This window comes from Haemaphysalis longicornis, unplaced genomic scaffold (genome assembly GCF_048455015.1).
Source record: "Haemaphysalis longicornis isolate Haplotype H1 unplaced genomic scaffold, Haemaphysalis longicornis Haplotype H1 scaffold_36, whole genome shotgun sequence".
Classification (NCBI taxonomy): Eukaryota; Metazoa; Arthropoda; class Arachnida; order Ixodida; family Ixodidae; genus Haemaphysalis; species Haemaphysalis longicornis.
The window spans coordinates 2,763,550-2,779,055 of NW_027526353.1; the positions used below are offsets into that span (position 1 = coordinate 2,763,550).

The 15,506-nt window shown below is 46.2% G+C and overlaps 1 protein-coding gene across 1 annotated transcript; it reads left to right on the top strand.

The window, feature by feature from the left end:
- Positions 1 to 867: 867 nt before the first annotated feature.
- Positions 868 to 5,441, top strand: LOC144177981 (uncharacterized). The gene is made up of 3 exons (XM_077705537.1): positions 868 to 974; positions 1,928 to 2,912; positions 5,262 to 5,441. The coding sequence occupies exons 1-3, from the start codon at positions 868 to 870 to the stop codon at positions 5,439 to 5,441; spliced, it is 1,272 nt and encodes a 423-aa protein (XP_077561663.1).
- The last annotated feature ends 10,065 nt before the right edge of the window (positions 5,442 to 15,506 follow it).

A 15,506-nucleotide genomic window follows, 5' to 3' on the forward strand; every position in this document is an offset into this window, starting at 1 on the left:
ACCACAATCACAGTGCAGATACCTTATGTGCGCCTCGGCCAGGACGCTGCACCTTCTATGTGCACGAACTATCTGGGCTACATGTCTAGGGAAGCTACGAAGAGGGAAGACCGTGACTACACTAAGCAACATGGAGCATTCTGCAAAGCAGAAAGCCATCGTTGATTCCACGAGGTGTTTGACATGTGTCCTGGACAGTTCATCGAACGCCGTGTTATCGAACGCCATTTCATCGAAGCATGCCCGTTTCATCGAAGCTATTACGCCGAACTCAGTTTTATCGAATTGACGAGGCCCGTTTCATCGAACCGCACACATCTGTCCGTGGTGTATCAGAATGTTTGATATTTTTTTCGGCCATTTGCGGCTACGTCGGGACCCTCGCCCGCCTACCTTCCCCAGGTACAAGAATTTCGCCAATGGGTACTCAATATGCCCTGCCAACACGATCTCGCACAGCAAACAAACGAAGACCACACCGAAGTACCAAATAAATTGGGTTTAATAAAACGAAATGAGTGTTTAACAAATTGGCGGAGGATGGGCGAAAAATGCAAGAAATGTTTCAGTCAATATTGTTACAGTGTGTCAGTAGTTAAAGAAAGAAATGTTAGTACATAGCCCCAAGCATTGCGGACATGTGCTAGGGATCAGCTGTGAGGAAGAAGAGGTTCGGGCTAGGTCCAACGCGGTGCTCGCTTCTTTGTGTCTGTGAAATACACCTTCATTTTCACGTATTCCTCTACGTAACATCTTGGTGGAGGTTGCCCGACATCCCTTACCTCTCGTCTTGGCGCTCAAATCCTCGAGGCTTCGTGACCATTCATCACGTTACTCCGCAGCGGGCGTCATATTCACCCTGCCACCATGGCTCCGCCCAGCGAGTCGGCGACCCCGCTGGTCGTCGTTACTCAGCCCCGCGAGCCTGGTTTCTTCACCGGCACTGACAACGTTGACGTCGAAGATTGGATCAAGCACTACGAGCGGATCAGCACCCACAACCGTTGGGACCCCACTATCATGCTCGCCAACCTCCCATGCTGCTTCAGAGGTACGGCCCTCACTTGGTATGAGACGAATGAATCCACGCTCACAAGCTGGGACGATTGTAAAGCCAAGCTTTTGGAAGAGTTCGGCAACCCTGTCGCCCACCAGTTACGCGCAAAAAGTGAACTTGCCTCCCGTGCCCAAACGTCGACCGAGCCGTACGTCGCCTACATCCACGACGTTCTGGCTCTCTGCCGTAAGGTCGATGCGAGCATGAACGAGCAGGACAAGGTCGGGCATGTGCTGAAAGGGATAGCTGACGACGCGTTTCACTTGCTAGTATGCAAGGACTGTACGACAGTCGATGCTATCCTGAAAGAATGCCGGCGCTTCGAGCATGCGAAGAGTCGGCGCATCACGCAGCAGTTCCAACGGCTGCCCAACACCGCTGCTACTTCTTCTTGCGACGCACCAGCCCCTCAGCCGTTTTCGCCTGCGCCTTCTTACCGCGACGCCCTAGAGCACACCGTCCAAAAGATAGTACGCCGAGAACTTGAAGCGACAGCTCCTGCCGAAACTATGCCCCATGCCGTCACCAGCCCTGTTCCAGCCATTTCGCTCATTCAAGCTGTCGTTCGTGACGAAATTACCAACATGGGCTTCCAGCCAGTATGCGCCGTAACTCCTGCTCTCCGCCGCAGTTATGTCCCACCCGGACTACGCAATGTGTACGGCCCTACGCGCTATCGAAACCCCGCTGAATGGAGAACTCCGGATGACAGGCCGATTTGTTTCACGTGCAGGCGTGTTGGGCACGTCGCGCGCTACTGTCGGAACCGCTGGTCCTCCAGGAGTACCTTTTGGGACGACTCCCGCCGCAACGATGGACACCGCCCAACCTACTATCGCTCGCAGCCCCACCTTGAGACCCAATTACCAGCAGATGCTCCACCGGAGAGTACAACCTCCCAACGCCGTCGCCCGTCTCGCTCTCCGGAACCTCGTCGACTTTCGCCGCACTACTCTCGCCGTTCATCTCCGGGAAACTAGCTGATGCAGCTCCCGGAGGTGACGCTGCATCAACGACCGACCCCGCAAACCCTCTCTTGACGTTGCCGACTGAAGACAATTTGCTAGCAGTTGAAATTGATGGAGTCCCTGTTAATGCCCTAATCGACACTGGTGCCCACATCTCCGTCATGAGTGCACAGCTGCGCTCTCGCCTCCGCAAGGTACTCACCCCTGCCCTTTCGCACGTTCGTGTTGCTGACGGAGGAACTTCGGCTGTCGCGGGTATGTGCACCGCCCGAGTGAGCATAGCTGGACACCCCGTCACTGTTATGTTCTTTGTTCTGGACAAATGCCCTCATTACGTCATTCTCGGCCGTGATTTCCTCTCAGACCATTCTGCCCTAATCGACTGTTCGACGGGTCTGCTTCGACTTGAGCTCCCACTTTCCTCCGACGACCACGCCCCACCTTTCCTCCACTTACGCTCTGATGATCACGTTCGCCTGCCGCCTCAAGCCGCTACTTATGTCCCTCTTTCTTCGAGCATGCCCGTCCCCGATGGAGACTACGTCGTTGCGCCCGTCCTTGACGTTCTACTCACCCGAAACGTCGCCCTTCCCCATACTATTGTCTCCATACAGCACAACCACGTCTCCTTGCCTTTCCTGAACTTCGCATTCCACACCCAGGTTCTTCCGCAAGGAATGACTGTCGCTACTGTTTGTCCGGTCTCCGATTTCCATATTTCCGCTTTTACCATAAACCCCATATCCCATCCGCCCACTTCGTCCGCTACACCTCCGCCCACCACTGAATTCGACGCTATGATTAGCCCTGACCTTTCCCCAGATCAGATACACCTTCTGCGTCAGCTCTTGGCTTCGTATGGTGACATCTTCGACTTGGACAATCCAGTGCTGGGTCGAACTAGCCTCGTGACTCATCGAATCGACACCGGTGACGCCATCCCCATCCACAGGCGCCCGTATCGGGTATCTCGCGCTGAACGGGACGTCATCCAAGCCGAAGTTGACAAGATGCTCTCCAAGGATATTATCGAGCCTTCGTGCAGCCCCTGGGCCTCACCAGTGGTGCTGGTAAAAAAGAAAGACGGCACCTGGCGGTTCTGCGTTGATTACCGGCACCTTAATCATATTACAAAAAAAGACGTCTACCCCCTACCCAGGATTGACGATGCTCTCGACTCTTTACACGGTGCCAAATATTTCCCTTCTATTGACCTTCGATCTGGCTACTGGCAGATAGCTGTTGATGAGTTGGACCGAGAGAAGACCGCTTTCATCACACCAGACGGCCTTTACCAGTTTAAAGTAATGCCATTCGGACTATGCAATGCCCCCGCAACGTTCGAGCGAATGATGGACTCTCTTCTTCGCGGTTTCAAATGGTCAACATGCTTATGCTACCTGGACGATGTGATAGTGTTTTCACCGTCTTTTGAAACGCATCTTCAGCACCTTTCAGACATCCTCATAATATTTCGACGTGCGGGTCTCCAGCTGAACTCAAAAAAATATCGCTTTGGCCGCCGCCAGATAACCATCCTTGGCCATCTTGTTGGCAATAACGGGGTTCAACCCGACCCTGACAAAGTACGCGCAGTCAAGCAATTCCCCGAGCCTCGCTCATCCAAGGACGTCCGCAGTTTTATTGGCCTATGCTCGTACTTCCGGCGTTTTATACGGGGGTTTGCTGACATTGCGCGCCCTCTCACATACCTTCTTAAAAAGGACGCTGAGTTCCATTGGGGTGCATCTCAAGCAGAAGCGTTTTCTAAATTGATATCCGCTCTCACCACTTCACCTATCCTGGCCCACTTCGATCCCACTGCCGCCACCGAAGTACGGACTGACGCTAGCGGGCATGGCATTGGCGCTATCCTCGCCCAGCGACAGAACGGTCGAGACCGTGTGATTGCATACGCCAGCCGCCTCCTGACGTCCGCTGAGCAGAACTACTCAATCACGGAGAGGGAGTGTTTGGCACTGGTGTGGGCTGTAGCAAAATTTCGCCCCTATCTGTATGGACGCCCCTTTTCGGTGATAACCGACCACCACGCGCTCTGTTGGCTTTCTTCTCTGAAAGATCCTACAGGACGCCTAGGTCGCTGGGCTCTGCGTCTGCAGGAGTATTCGTACACCATAGTTTATAAGTCCGGCCGCTTGCATCAAGACGCCGATTGCCTGTCCCGTTACCCGGTTGACAACCCCGACCTTGCGGTTTCGAGAAACCCAAGTAGTGTGCTCGCAATAACGGATTTGTTACGCCTTGGGGACGAGCAGCGCCGCGATCCATCTCTCAGCGCAATTATGAACCGTCTCAACTCTGGCTCCCATGACCCTTCACTGCGCCTCTTTAAGTTACGCAATGGGGTCCTCTATCGCTACAACATCCGCCCCGAGGGTCCAGAGTTGCTTCCGGTCCTTCCTGAACGTCTGCGCTCGGACGTTCTCCAGCAACTCCATGACGTACCCACTGCAGGCCACCTCGGAGTTTCCCGCACCTACGACCGTGTGCGTCGTCGCTACTTCTGGCCAGGCCTTTATCGCTCTGTACGGCGTTATGTGGCCTCTTGCGACCTCTGCCAACGCCGTAAAAAGCCTAGCACATCCCCAGCAGGCCTTCTCCAACCGGTGGACATACCCACCGAACCATTTTTTCGTGTAGGCGTCGATCTCCTTGGTCCTTTCCCGGTATCCAGTTCGGGCAACAAGTGGATCGCGGTCGCCACTGATTACGCCACACGTTATGCAATTACACGCCCTCTCCCCACCAGCTGTGCCTCTGACGTTGCTGATTTTCTTCTCCAAGACGTCATCCTTCATCATGGCGCTCCTCGTCAGCTCCTTACTGATCGGGGCCGCTATTTCTTGTCTCGCATTGTCGCCGATATTCTTCGTGCTTCCTCAACGCAACAGAAGATCGCGACTTCTTACCACCCTCAGACGAATGGTCTCACTGAGAGACTCAATAGAACACTTACCGACATGCTCTCAATGTATGTCTCCAACGACCATCGTGATTGGGACGTGGCGTTACCGTACGTTACATTTGCGTACAATTCGTCCCATCACGACACCGCTGGATATTCTCCCTTTTACCTGCTCTACGGTCGCGAGCCTGTTTTGCCACTGGACACTCTCTTGCCGCCTTCAGTTCCAACTTCGGAATATGCTCGAGCCGCAGTTGACCGTGCCGACCATGCTCGACAAGTTGCCCGCTCCCGCCTCTGCTCATCGCAGTTTTCCCAAAAGGCACTTTACGATTCCCGCCACCGAGACCTGCAGTTCTCACCTGGGTCTCTTGTTCTTCTGTGGTCGCCGTCCCGCCGCGTGGGGCTCTCTGAAAAACTTCTGTTCCCTTACACGGGACCCTACCATGTGGTCCGTCAAGTGACCCCAGTCACCTACGAAATCTCCTAAGCCGCCTCTTCGCCAACTTACCACCTTGGAAGCGGCAAAACAGACATTGTCCACGTTTCCCGCCTCAAGCCGTACCTTCGCCCTCCCACAACATCGCCCTAGGAAGCACCGAGATGGCGCTTTTTGCCGCGGGGGTTATGTTACAGAGTGTCAGTAGTTAAAGAAAGAAATGTTAGTACATAGCCCCAAGCATTGCGGACATGTGCTAGGGATCAGCTGTGAGGAAGAAGAGGTTCGGGCTAGGTCCAACGCGGTGCTCGCTTCTTTGTGTCTGTGAAATACACCTTCATTTTCACGTATTCCTCTACGTAACAATATTTTAAACAGTTATTAGTTATTATTATTAGTAAACAGGTGGAATCAATCGCCAAGGGGGGAGAGGTTCACCTAATTGCTTCTGGCGCAGCTAATACTGAATGTAGATCAATAATTCCAACGGCATTGCATCGCCATAATGGTACTACGCGACAATAAAGGCCTTTTCTAACTTTTACAGAAGGCTTTTCTGGGTCCCTTTAAGGAGTAGCAGGCGTAGTTTGGATAACCTGTCGTTAACATAGCATTTGAACTTTATGGCTGCCGATTTCAGATTTAGATGCGGTCAGGACTAAACCCGTGCACATTTATACGAGGCTTTGTTTTGACTTTGATAGTGTGGTTAGCGAAGCGTTCTTTGATAGATTTGCTAATGAAAAACTAACTTAGGTATAATCTCTGGGCGTTTAGTGCACTCACTCACCTGTGACCGCTGTGGGTCACTGGACGGGGTCTACTGCGTCACCCCATACGTTAATGAAGAATGCGAGTTACGTAGAGCAAAAAGATTTACATGCGCAGTTGCGACCGTTCCGTCGTATCTCTCCTTCGAAGCTTGCAGTGCCACCGTTTACCGATATATCAGGACAGGAATACGATAGCTGAGTTGCCGTGCAACAGCGCAAAGCACTCTTTTGGGTCACCGTCTTTTTTGCGGGGGGATGCTGCCTCTATAGGTAATCCTACCCGTCCGGTGATCCAACTACTAACGGTGATATTTATATGGGATGTGTAAGCATATTTTTATTTCATAACTTTGCATGAAGATATAAAAAACATAAATGGAAACTGGGAACATACAATTTAAAGAAATCTGTGCCAAAACGAGAACTGCAAAGGTTCTGCTGGATTTCATTGGGAAACCCGATAGCATGGTTTCAAAATAATTTTAACCAAGTAAAATAGAGTTGACAATGAGAGTCCGCCGTCATGGAAACGAGTCCAATGAAGGCGTAAACAAATGCTGCCAAAATCACATACCGAAACAAATCGATTTACCAAAAACTATTGCATTGAGAAAAAGACCGAGAATAAACTTTTGCTTTCCTAGCAAACGATGGCCTTGAATTGAAGCTTTAAACAGGCGACGTCAGCCGAGGTGGCGGTTATGCTACTGGAACATTTACCTATGTCTCAGGAAATGTGTCAAAACATTTGGCTAGCTTGAGTTGTCTCAGCGAATTTTTGTCGTTGTACGTCCAATCTTCACAAACGTCAGCAAGTGATGCTTTCTCACCTTCGTGCAAAGTTTAAAAATGACAGATAATATTACTTCTTGCATCTCTGATCAAATATTGTGAACTTCGTTTAGAGCAACGGCCCCAAAACCACACTGTGACTGGGTTATTCCTGTTAAAAGCGCAGCGGAACGCGTTGGACTAGCATAAAGAAAAACAAGGACTCTGTCAAACCACACAAAAAATTTCTCCCGTATGACTCTGCTTGCTGTATACATCGGCAAAATATAATATTTCTTTGCTGCCTAGCCCCAAAACACGATAATCAGGCTCCCCCTTAAATATCCAATTTTCATTCTATGCAATCTCAGCCCATCATGGACAAAATATAAATGTTCGAGTGCGTCGCTTTCCCACATTTAGCGCTGCTCAGGCGCCTTCAGTTGGAAGTTTTTTCGTTCCTGCCTCCACCCAAGCTGTAGCACATTGGTTTAGTGTTTCCCTCCTTTGAACTCTTTTCGGCGCAAATTCTTACGTACATTCTTTTCTACCTGCAATAGAAATGAAACATGAACCCCGGGCACTCACGCCCGGGAGCGTATATTTTGCCCACATATTCTGCAGGATTTTTGGGGGCTTAATTCTGAGGACCCTTTGAAGCATCGGCCGCAGTATAATTGTTTTTCAAGTATACGTCCTGCATATACTTCCTGCATACACAAGCGGACCTTGAACTGTTTTTCCGACGGCCCATATATTCGACATCAAAGTTGTAGAATTACTCTCTGCGATATTATAGGAAAATGCAGAGCACCAAGTTTGGAGCCACCTGTGACTGGTTATTCGATCGAAGACTTTATTAGTTTATCGTGTCCGCGCCTCCTCGTGCTCAGCAGCAAAATGATGGGCGAATAGAGCAAGCTGCGGCCGCACCACATTTTAACAATAGCCAACTCGAAATTTCGAGTTAATCACGGGGTGTCAAAGGCATCAAAGGGATCTTTTTTAAAGACAAGTCTCCTTGTCGAAACGTTGGCAGAGGTCTGAGGCCGCTACCTTCTCCAATGTATTATTTCTATCTGGTGACTATCTTCAAAGCCCTCTCGTTCCCTATATATATATATATATATATATATATAGTATAAGTAAAGAGTCGGATACACAGCAAGAACAATAACAAACAATAGTAAACATTGTTATTGTTCTTGCTGTGTATCCGACTCTTTACTTATACTATTTCTGTGCGCTTTGTGATTTTATCTGTATATATATATATATATATATATATATATATATATATATATATATATATATATAGGGAGTAGTAGAACTTTGAAGATGGTAGAGAACACACAAGAAGAAAAACTTCGAACAAGGTAAAAGCACGATTGTGGCCCACGATATAGGGGTAGGACCCCAGGTGAAAGGAGAGGGAAAGATGGAAGAGAAATTGAGCAAGCTGATTGGTTTCGGAGTGTGTCGGGGGAGAGATTGAGGGGCCAAGAAGGTTGTCTAGTTTAAGCCGCGAAGTAGGTCACACGGAAGTCAGCTGGTGGTTGATATTCGTGGAATTTTTGGACAGAAAGGATGAGAGGGTGCTTATTGACCCGCCGCGGGGTATAGAGAAAGGATCTCAGAACCGCCGGAAGCCGACCAGGCGGTGAGGGTGGGGACCTTATCAGAAACTATCTGCAAGCCTCAGGTCAAAAGAAAAGATAGAGACGGGGGAAAACTAACTAGGTCAAAAAAAAAAGAAAAAAAGGAGAAAATAACAGGGAGGGAAACCACATAAACCCACACACAAAAGAAAAAGCAATGACCCGGTTAATTCTAACACTCAATTATTTTGAATTTGACTCTTCTTACTTTTTGCAAGTTTTTGGAACTAGCACGGGTACTCCATTCGCACCGACCTATGCCAACATTTTCATGGGGCAACTTGAAGCTACCCTATTAGGCTCTTTTCCGCATAAACCTCAGGTTTACCTCCGCTACATAGACGACATCTTTATGATTTGGGAACACGGTCGCGCGACTCTAGAAACGTGTATATCCCATCTCAATTCTTCGCATCCGACTTTAAATTCTCCTGCCAGTATTCTGAAAAAGAAGTGAACTTCCTAGACACTACCGTCATTCTAGACAACGGTAAACTTAAAACCACGCTTTTTAGAAAGCCAACAGACAGGCAGCAGTACCTAGATTATAAAAGCCATCACCCCAGACACTGCAAACAAGGGATATTTGTAGGACAAGCCACCAGGCTTGGAAGAGTATGCAGTGATGACAGTGACTACGTAGAGCACCTAGACGAACTCAAGGCCACCCTTATGAACAGGAACCATCCCAAAAGCTCGCTCGATCAGGCGTACCAACGTGTGTCTAATCTCAAAAGGGATGACGTTCTCAAGAAACAGCGGCAAAACGAAAGCGCCAGGCCACCTACCCAAATTACTAAATTTTCAAACGCCCTCCCAAACGTAAACAATATACTGCGGAAGTACTACCCCATTTTAGCCAGTAACGACCGACTTAAAAAGACTTTCCCGGAAGCACCAAGGGTTACCAACCGGAGAAACAGGAATCTAAAAGATATTTTAGTGCATGCTAAAACAGGGCCTTCAAAGCAACCAGTCATAGCCAGCTGCTCCCGCCCCAGATGCAAGACTTGTAGGCACCTGCAAACAGACTGCGTTGTAAAAAGCACAGCCAGTAATTATGTCCACAAGATTAATTCAAGTTTTACGTGCACTTCATCCAACATTGTGTATATGTTGGAATGCTCAATGTGCCACAAACAGTATATAGGCGAAACGAGCCAACCTATGAGCCTACGGCTTAATGGTCACCGGGCAGATACTCTTAGCAAATCCTCCATAGCTGTAGCGCAGCATTTCAACCAACCAGGCCACAATTTTGATGACCTAAAGTTATTTATACTTCAGTCAAATTTTAAGTCTCCTAGGGACAGGAAATACCGAGAATCTTATTTAATTCACAAATTCAACTCCATGGAACCTGCTGGAATTAATGCGTCTAAGGGCAACTTGGAATCCTTGCGATATTCACCGGGAATACAGCATTAGGCATTTTCTTGCATATACCTCATCCAAAGAATATGACCGTTCACTCTGCTCTGTACCTGGTCACCTAATTTCCTTTTCTTTTTTTTTCATTCCTTAGCGTCTAGCTTAATACTCGCCCTCATGCCTCCAACCTTTTCTTTTGGAATTCAATTTTATTTATTTAATTTCTCCTTTTTTCTAATTTTTACTCCGCGTGGTCTTGTGCCCCGTGCGTCACTCTAACTTTATCTTTTCGTTTTTGAGTTGCAGGACAGGCCTGTTCCAGGAATGTTGCCGTGGGTGACACGTGCCATTTCAGTTGCCGGGTCATTGCTTTTTCTTTTGTGTGTGGTTTATGTGGTTTCCCTCCCTGTTTTTTTCTCCTTTTTTTCTTTTTTTCTTGACCAAGTTAGTTTTCCCCCGTCTCTATCTTTTATTTGACCTCAGGCTTGCAGATAGTTTCTGATAAGGACCCCACCCTCACCGCCTGGTCGGCTTCCGGCGGTTCTGAGATCCTTTCTCTATACCCCGCGGCGGGTCAATAAGCACCCTCTCATCCTTTCTGTCCAAAAATTCCACGAATATCAACCACCAGCTGACTTCCGTGTGACCTACTTCGCGGCTTAAACTAGACAACCTTCTTGGCCCCTCAATCTCTCCCCCGACACACTCCGAAACCAATCAGCTTGCTCAATTTCTCTTCCATCTTTCCCTCTCCTTTCACCTGGGGTTCTACCCCTATATAAACCCTGCCTGCCAGGCGAGAGATTGCCCTGAGGAAAGCAAGTTCTCTTTGCTAAAACGTAGGCCACAATCGTGGTTTTACCTTGTTCGAAGTTTTTCTTCTCTTGTGTTCTCTACCATCTTCAAAGTTCTTCTACTCCCTATATATATATATATATATATATATATATATATATATATATATATATATATATATATATATATATATATATATGTATATATATATATATATATATTTATATATATATATATATATATATATAACCCACGCCCCGGGGGGTTAAAAAGAAGGTCCCCTTCACCCAGAGTAGCACTGGCTACCACCCCCAAGCACAGAAAAAAAAAACACCTTAACATAAATACTCCAGAAAGTGGAGGGGAGGAAAATCGCCCCGCCTGTAGCGTAGTGGCTATCACACGAGACCGGTATTCTGGAGGTCGTGGGTTCGAATCCCACCTGGCGGGCATTTTTTATCCACTTTCTTTCTTTCCAAATTTGTTATCTGTTTGAATGACCTACCACATCCTCCCCTTTGCTTACCGAGGACTTCGTGACTGCCAACACTTATTTCTGTCTTATTTTCAACCAGCCCCTCATTTCCTATTCTGATTCCTATATATATATATATATATATACATATATATATATATATATATATATATATATATATATATATATATATATATATATATATATATATGTATATAGTATAAGTAAAGAGTCGGATACACAGCAAGAACAATAACAAACAATGTTTACTTACGTAGCGGCAACGGGACTTGCCTTCATCAGATTAAAGCTACATGATTTTGCTGTTTCGACAGCAAATTTGCTGATTTTGGACAGCAAAATCATGTAACTTTACTCTGATGAAGGCAAGTCCCGTTCCCGCTGCGTAAGTAAACATTGATTGTTATTGTTCTTGCTGTGTATCCGACTCTTTACTTATACTATTTCTGCGCGCTTTGTGAGTATATCTCTCTCTAGATTTATATATATACAGATATATATATATATATATATATATATATATATATATATATATATATATATATATATATATATATATATATATATCGAATTAAAAAATGGGAAATCAGGGGCTCCGTGAAATAAGACAGAAAATAAGGGTTGGCAGTCAAGAAAACCTCGTAAAGCAAAGGGGAGGTTTTGGTGGGTAATAGAAAGAGATGAAGAATTTTTTTAGTCGAAAAGAGTTCTGGAGGTCGTGGGTTCGGATCCCACCCGGCGGGCATGTTTTCACCACTTTCTTTTCGACTAAAAAAATTCTTCATCTCTTTCTATGACCACCACAACCTCCCCTTTGCTTTCCGGGGTTTTCTTGACTGCCAACCCTTATTTTTTCATTTATATATATGTATATATATATATATATATATATATATATATATATATATATATATATATATATATATATATATATATATATATATATATATATATATATATATAAAAATATATATATATTTTATATTTATATATATATATATATATATTGGCGTTAGTTAATTTCATAGTAGACGTTGCAAAGCATACCAATACAAGGAGGAAACATGTTTCTCTCCGTACGGTGCCGCCTTCTTAAAGATCACTATGACCAACTTCATGTTTTGCCCAGAGAAGAGATAGCCAAGGCATAAGATAATCACGGCGATATTATGTAGCACTTTTATATTTAGACAAAGAAACAATACGCATCAAAGCGGTGGCTCTGTGCGCAGCTTTTTGCAGTTCTCCCGGGAAAGGGCATTTATAGTTTCAGCCTTGTGTGCTCATCAAAGAGAAGTCGCCGTCATAAACCCGATTGGCGGTGGCTGAGATGCAAGTGGGTCTGCTTACTCGCCCCGAATAAATGGTGCGTATGCCTGTCCACATTGTCACACCGCATTTCGGCACATGCCTTCTGTGTCGTTGGTGGTGTGATGTGTCAGAAGATTTTCTCGTTACCTAGTATTTCTTTGTCATTTTTGTTTAAATTCTTTACTGCAAAAATATATCAGCATGATATTGAACGTTAGTTCATTGAAGTAAAAGAGGCCCTGAGGTTCCTTTAAAAGACCCTCTCTCTGTTCTGTTCCCTTTACACCGGTATGCTATTTTAGGCAGGCTTAGTTTGTCCAAGTCAGTCATAATGGAAAGTATTCGCTGCTTTGGCCTGTCTGTACATATGGGCGTACATACAAGAGTCCCTATGCGGGTGTATCACCGACAAAAAAATACATTTGGGGTCCACAGAATTTCGCCCACCAGTTATTGACGCACACGGGTAACAAAAACGCGTGCATGTCATGTACACACAGATACTTCAGAACAAAGAAATTACTTGCGTACATAAGTTCCCAAGGACATGCATTATCACAACAACCAATATTGGTAAAAAACAGGCAAGATAGGTTTTGTTAAAATTATGATTTGCGTGTATCAATAAGAAAATTGTGTTTTAGTGGCCGCTATATACTTTACGAATGGTAGCCATTGCGGGCATGTGCTATTATGAGCAATATTAAAGGAAACACAGGAACGCCTGGCAAACAGCCTCGAAACAGACCCGGAGCGACACGCCGATGGCGCTGTGAAAAACAAAGAGGGAATGGAGGGCGCTCTGCCACTAACGGTTGGCACTCCCACCATGCTGGCATTTATACAAAGCAGCAGCTTGCACCGCTTCACCGATAGTACGGTATCGTCCAACAGCCGAAAAGACGGACGGTGGGAACGCCAACAGTTGTTAAAAACGCGTACCCTTTTCCAATTTGTTTTCCGTGGAGGCAGCTGCTTATCACTCATAGCTGGGTCTGATGGTGTTTTCTACGCACTCGTGAGTTGCCTTTCATATGCCTCATAATAGTACACTTTTGGTGCAATGGCAGCGTCTGTAAATTTTAAGGACTGCATAATACTTAATTTTATTGAGTTGTTTCTTAATGTTTCAAAGGCTCTACAGCTTTGCTCACGGGTTCGTTGTGGCAATTCCAGTTGCCTGGCTCAACCTCATCACACGCGGTTCCGCTAACTCATTTCCAAGCAAATACGTTCGTCGCACACATGTTATACAGCGCGTCTCTTATAGTGTTCACCGTCTGCCTACCAAACCCAAGCACAGCTCTGACGCCCCCGTCCATTCCTTGAAAGTAGTGATGCCGAATGGGACTTCTGTTCCTGCACTCATGCACCCTCCCATGTTTTCCTTCTCTTTTCGTGCCTGCGAGCGCCCCCTGGGATATAATTATCGATAAGGAACACGCACACATTTCTCAGTTCCCCTGTTTTTCCTGCTATGCTCCCCTATAAGCTCGGCGTACAGCCAAGATATCCCCAAAGCCGCAGAACTTACGCAGAGGGAGGGGATGTCTGATTCTCTTCGCGGGATTGGCCTTCGGTCCGGCATTCTGTTCTCTTTTGGTGGCTCTTTACCTCTTATCTACAATTTTGTTGCTGTCTGTGCTGTGCCGTAATCTCATTTTTTCTATCTCGGAGTCCCCGCTGGCAGCCTGGGCTCACTGGCTTGCACGAATAGCCGCGAAACTGAGCAACGAAGGCATGGAGACAGGCAGGTGCAATACTAAAAAGAATCACATGCAAGAAGGGAAAATCAGGATTCGGGAGGTAGAGGGAAGTGTATGAAAAGGCAGATTCGCATCGTCGTATCGACATTTCGTCTGATGGCCGGTACCCGTGGAGTCTGGGGACAGATCTGGGGATGATCATTGCATGGGCTGTGTAAGGATAGAAAACCTTTCAATGAGTCAATGCCCCTTGTAATGTTTGGCATTTCAGTATCTCTTTCTTGGGTAGTATTCGCGCGATCCTCGTGGATTTTTAACTTGCGATAAAATAGCAATACAGTACTAGACCTTAAGAAAACCTTTGGAAGTCATTTGCTCTCTTTTATTTACCTATTTAAAAGGAAGGAGAAACTAAAACATTCCCCCGAAATTGGCGGTATGTTTTGCTATGCTCAAAATGCGAGTTAGTAAGGAAAAGTTTGTTAAGATTTGTTACCGGTGTATCACGAGTTTTAAGGATATTTCGTAGCGTTACCTTTTCACCTTTATGGAGCGACACACGCCGTATTTCTCAGCACTGGAAATTCCTCTTAGAACTGTACTTGCACTAGATGTCTTCTTTATGTAATGCCTTCCAGCATTTAAGGTGACAGCAAATGAAATGAAATAAAATTAACTGCTTGATTAAGAGGCGGCTTGTGAGGGAAAGCTTGACCGGAGAAAGCTATCCACGAAGGGGAAGTCGTAGAAGCGCCGACTGGTATTGTGACTTATTCTCCAGGCGTTGCTTCCGCTAACCTTACCCATAATTATTTCTTTCACTCAAGGCCAACGCAGGAGGTCAACCCCCGCTTTTTTACCGTTTGTGGCCATAAATGTTTTTACTGCTGCTACTTCTACAACACTCTAGATATGGGTTCAATGAACTCCCCTAATTCACGTCGCACACAAGGCAGAATGTTTTATTCGGCGTGAACTGCTACAAAGATCCTTCAAAACGAGGTAACCTTTATCAATAAATTCTTGCAGGAACCTCACACCTTGCTCATGAAAACAATTGCAGCATTTGATTCAAAACATGCTTGCTCTTTAGGCATAGGGACTAAATATTTTATCGTTTTTTTAAATCCCTTCTTAAAAGCACGCTTTCTATAGATCGTGATCCAGCACAGAAGTAAGATGTCCACTTCCGACTTCAAGGTTGGTGTTGGAGCGAAGCATATATAAAAGAACAC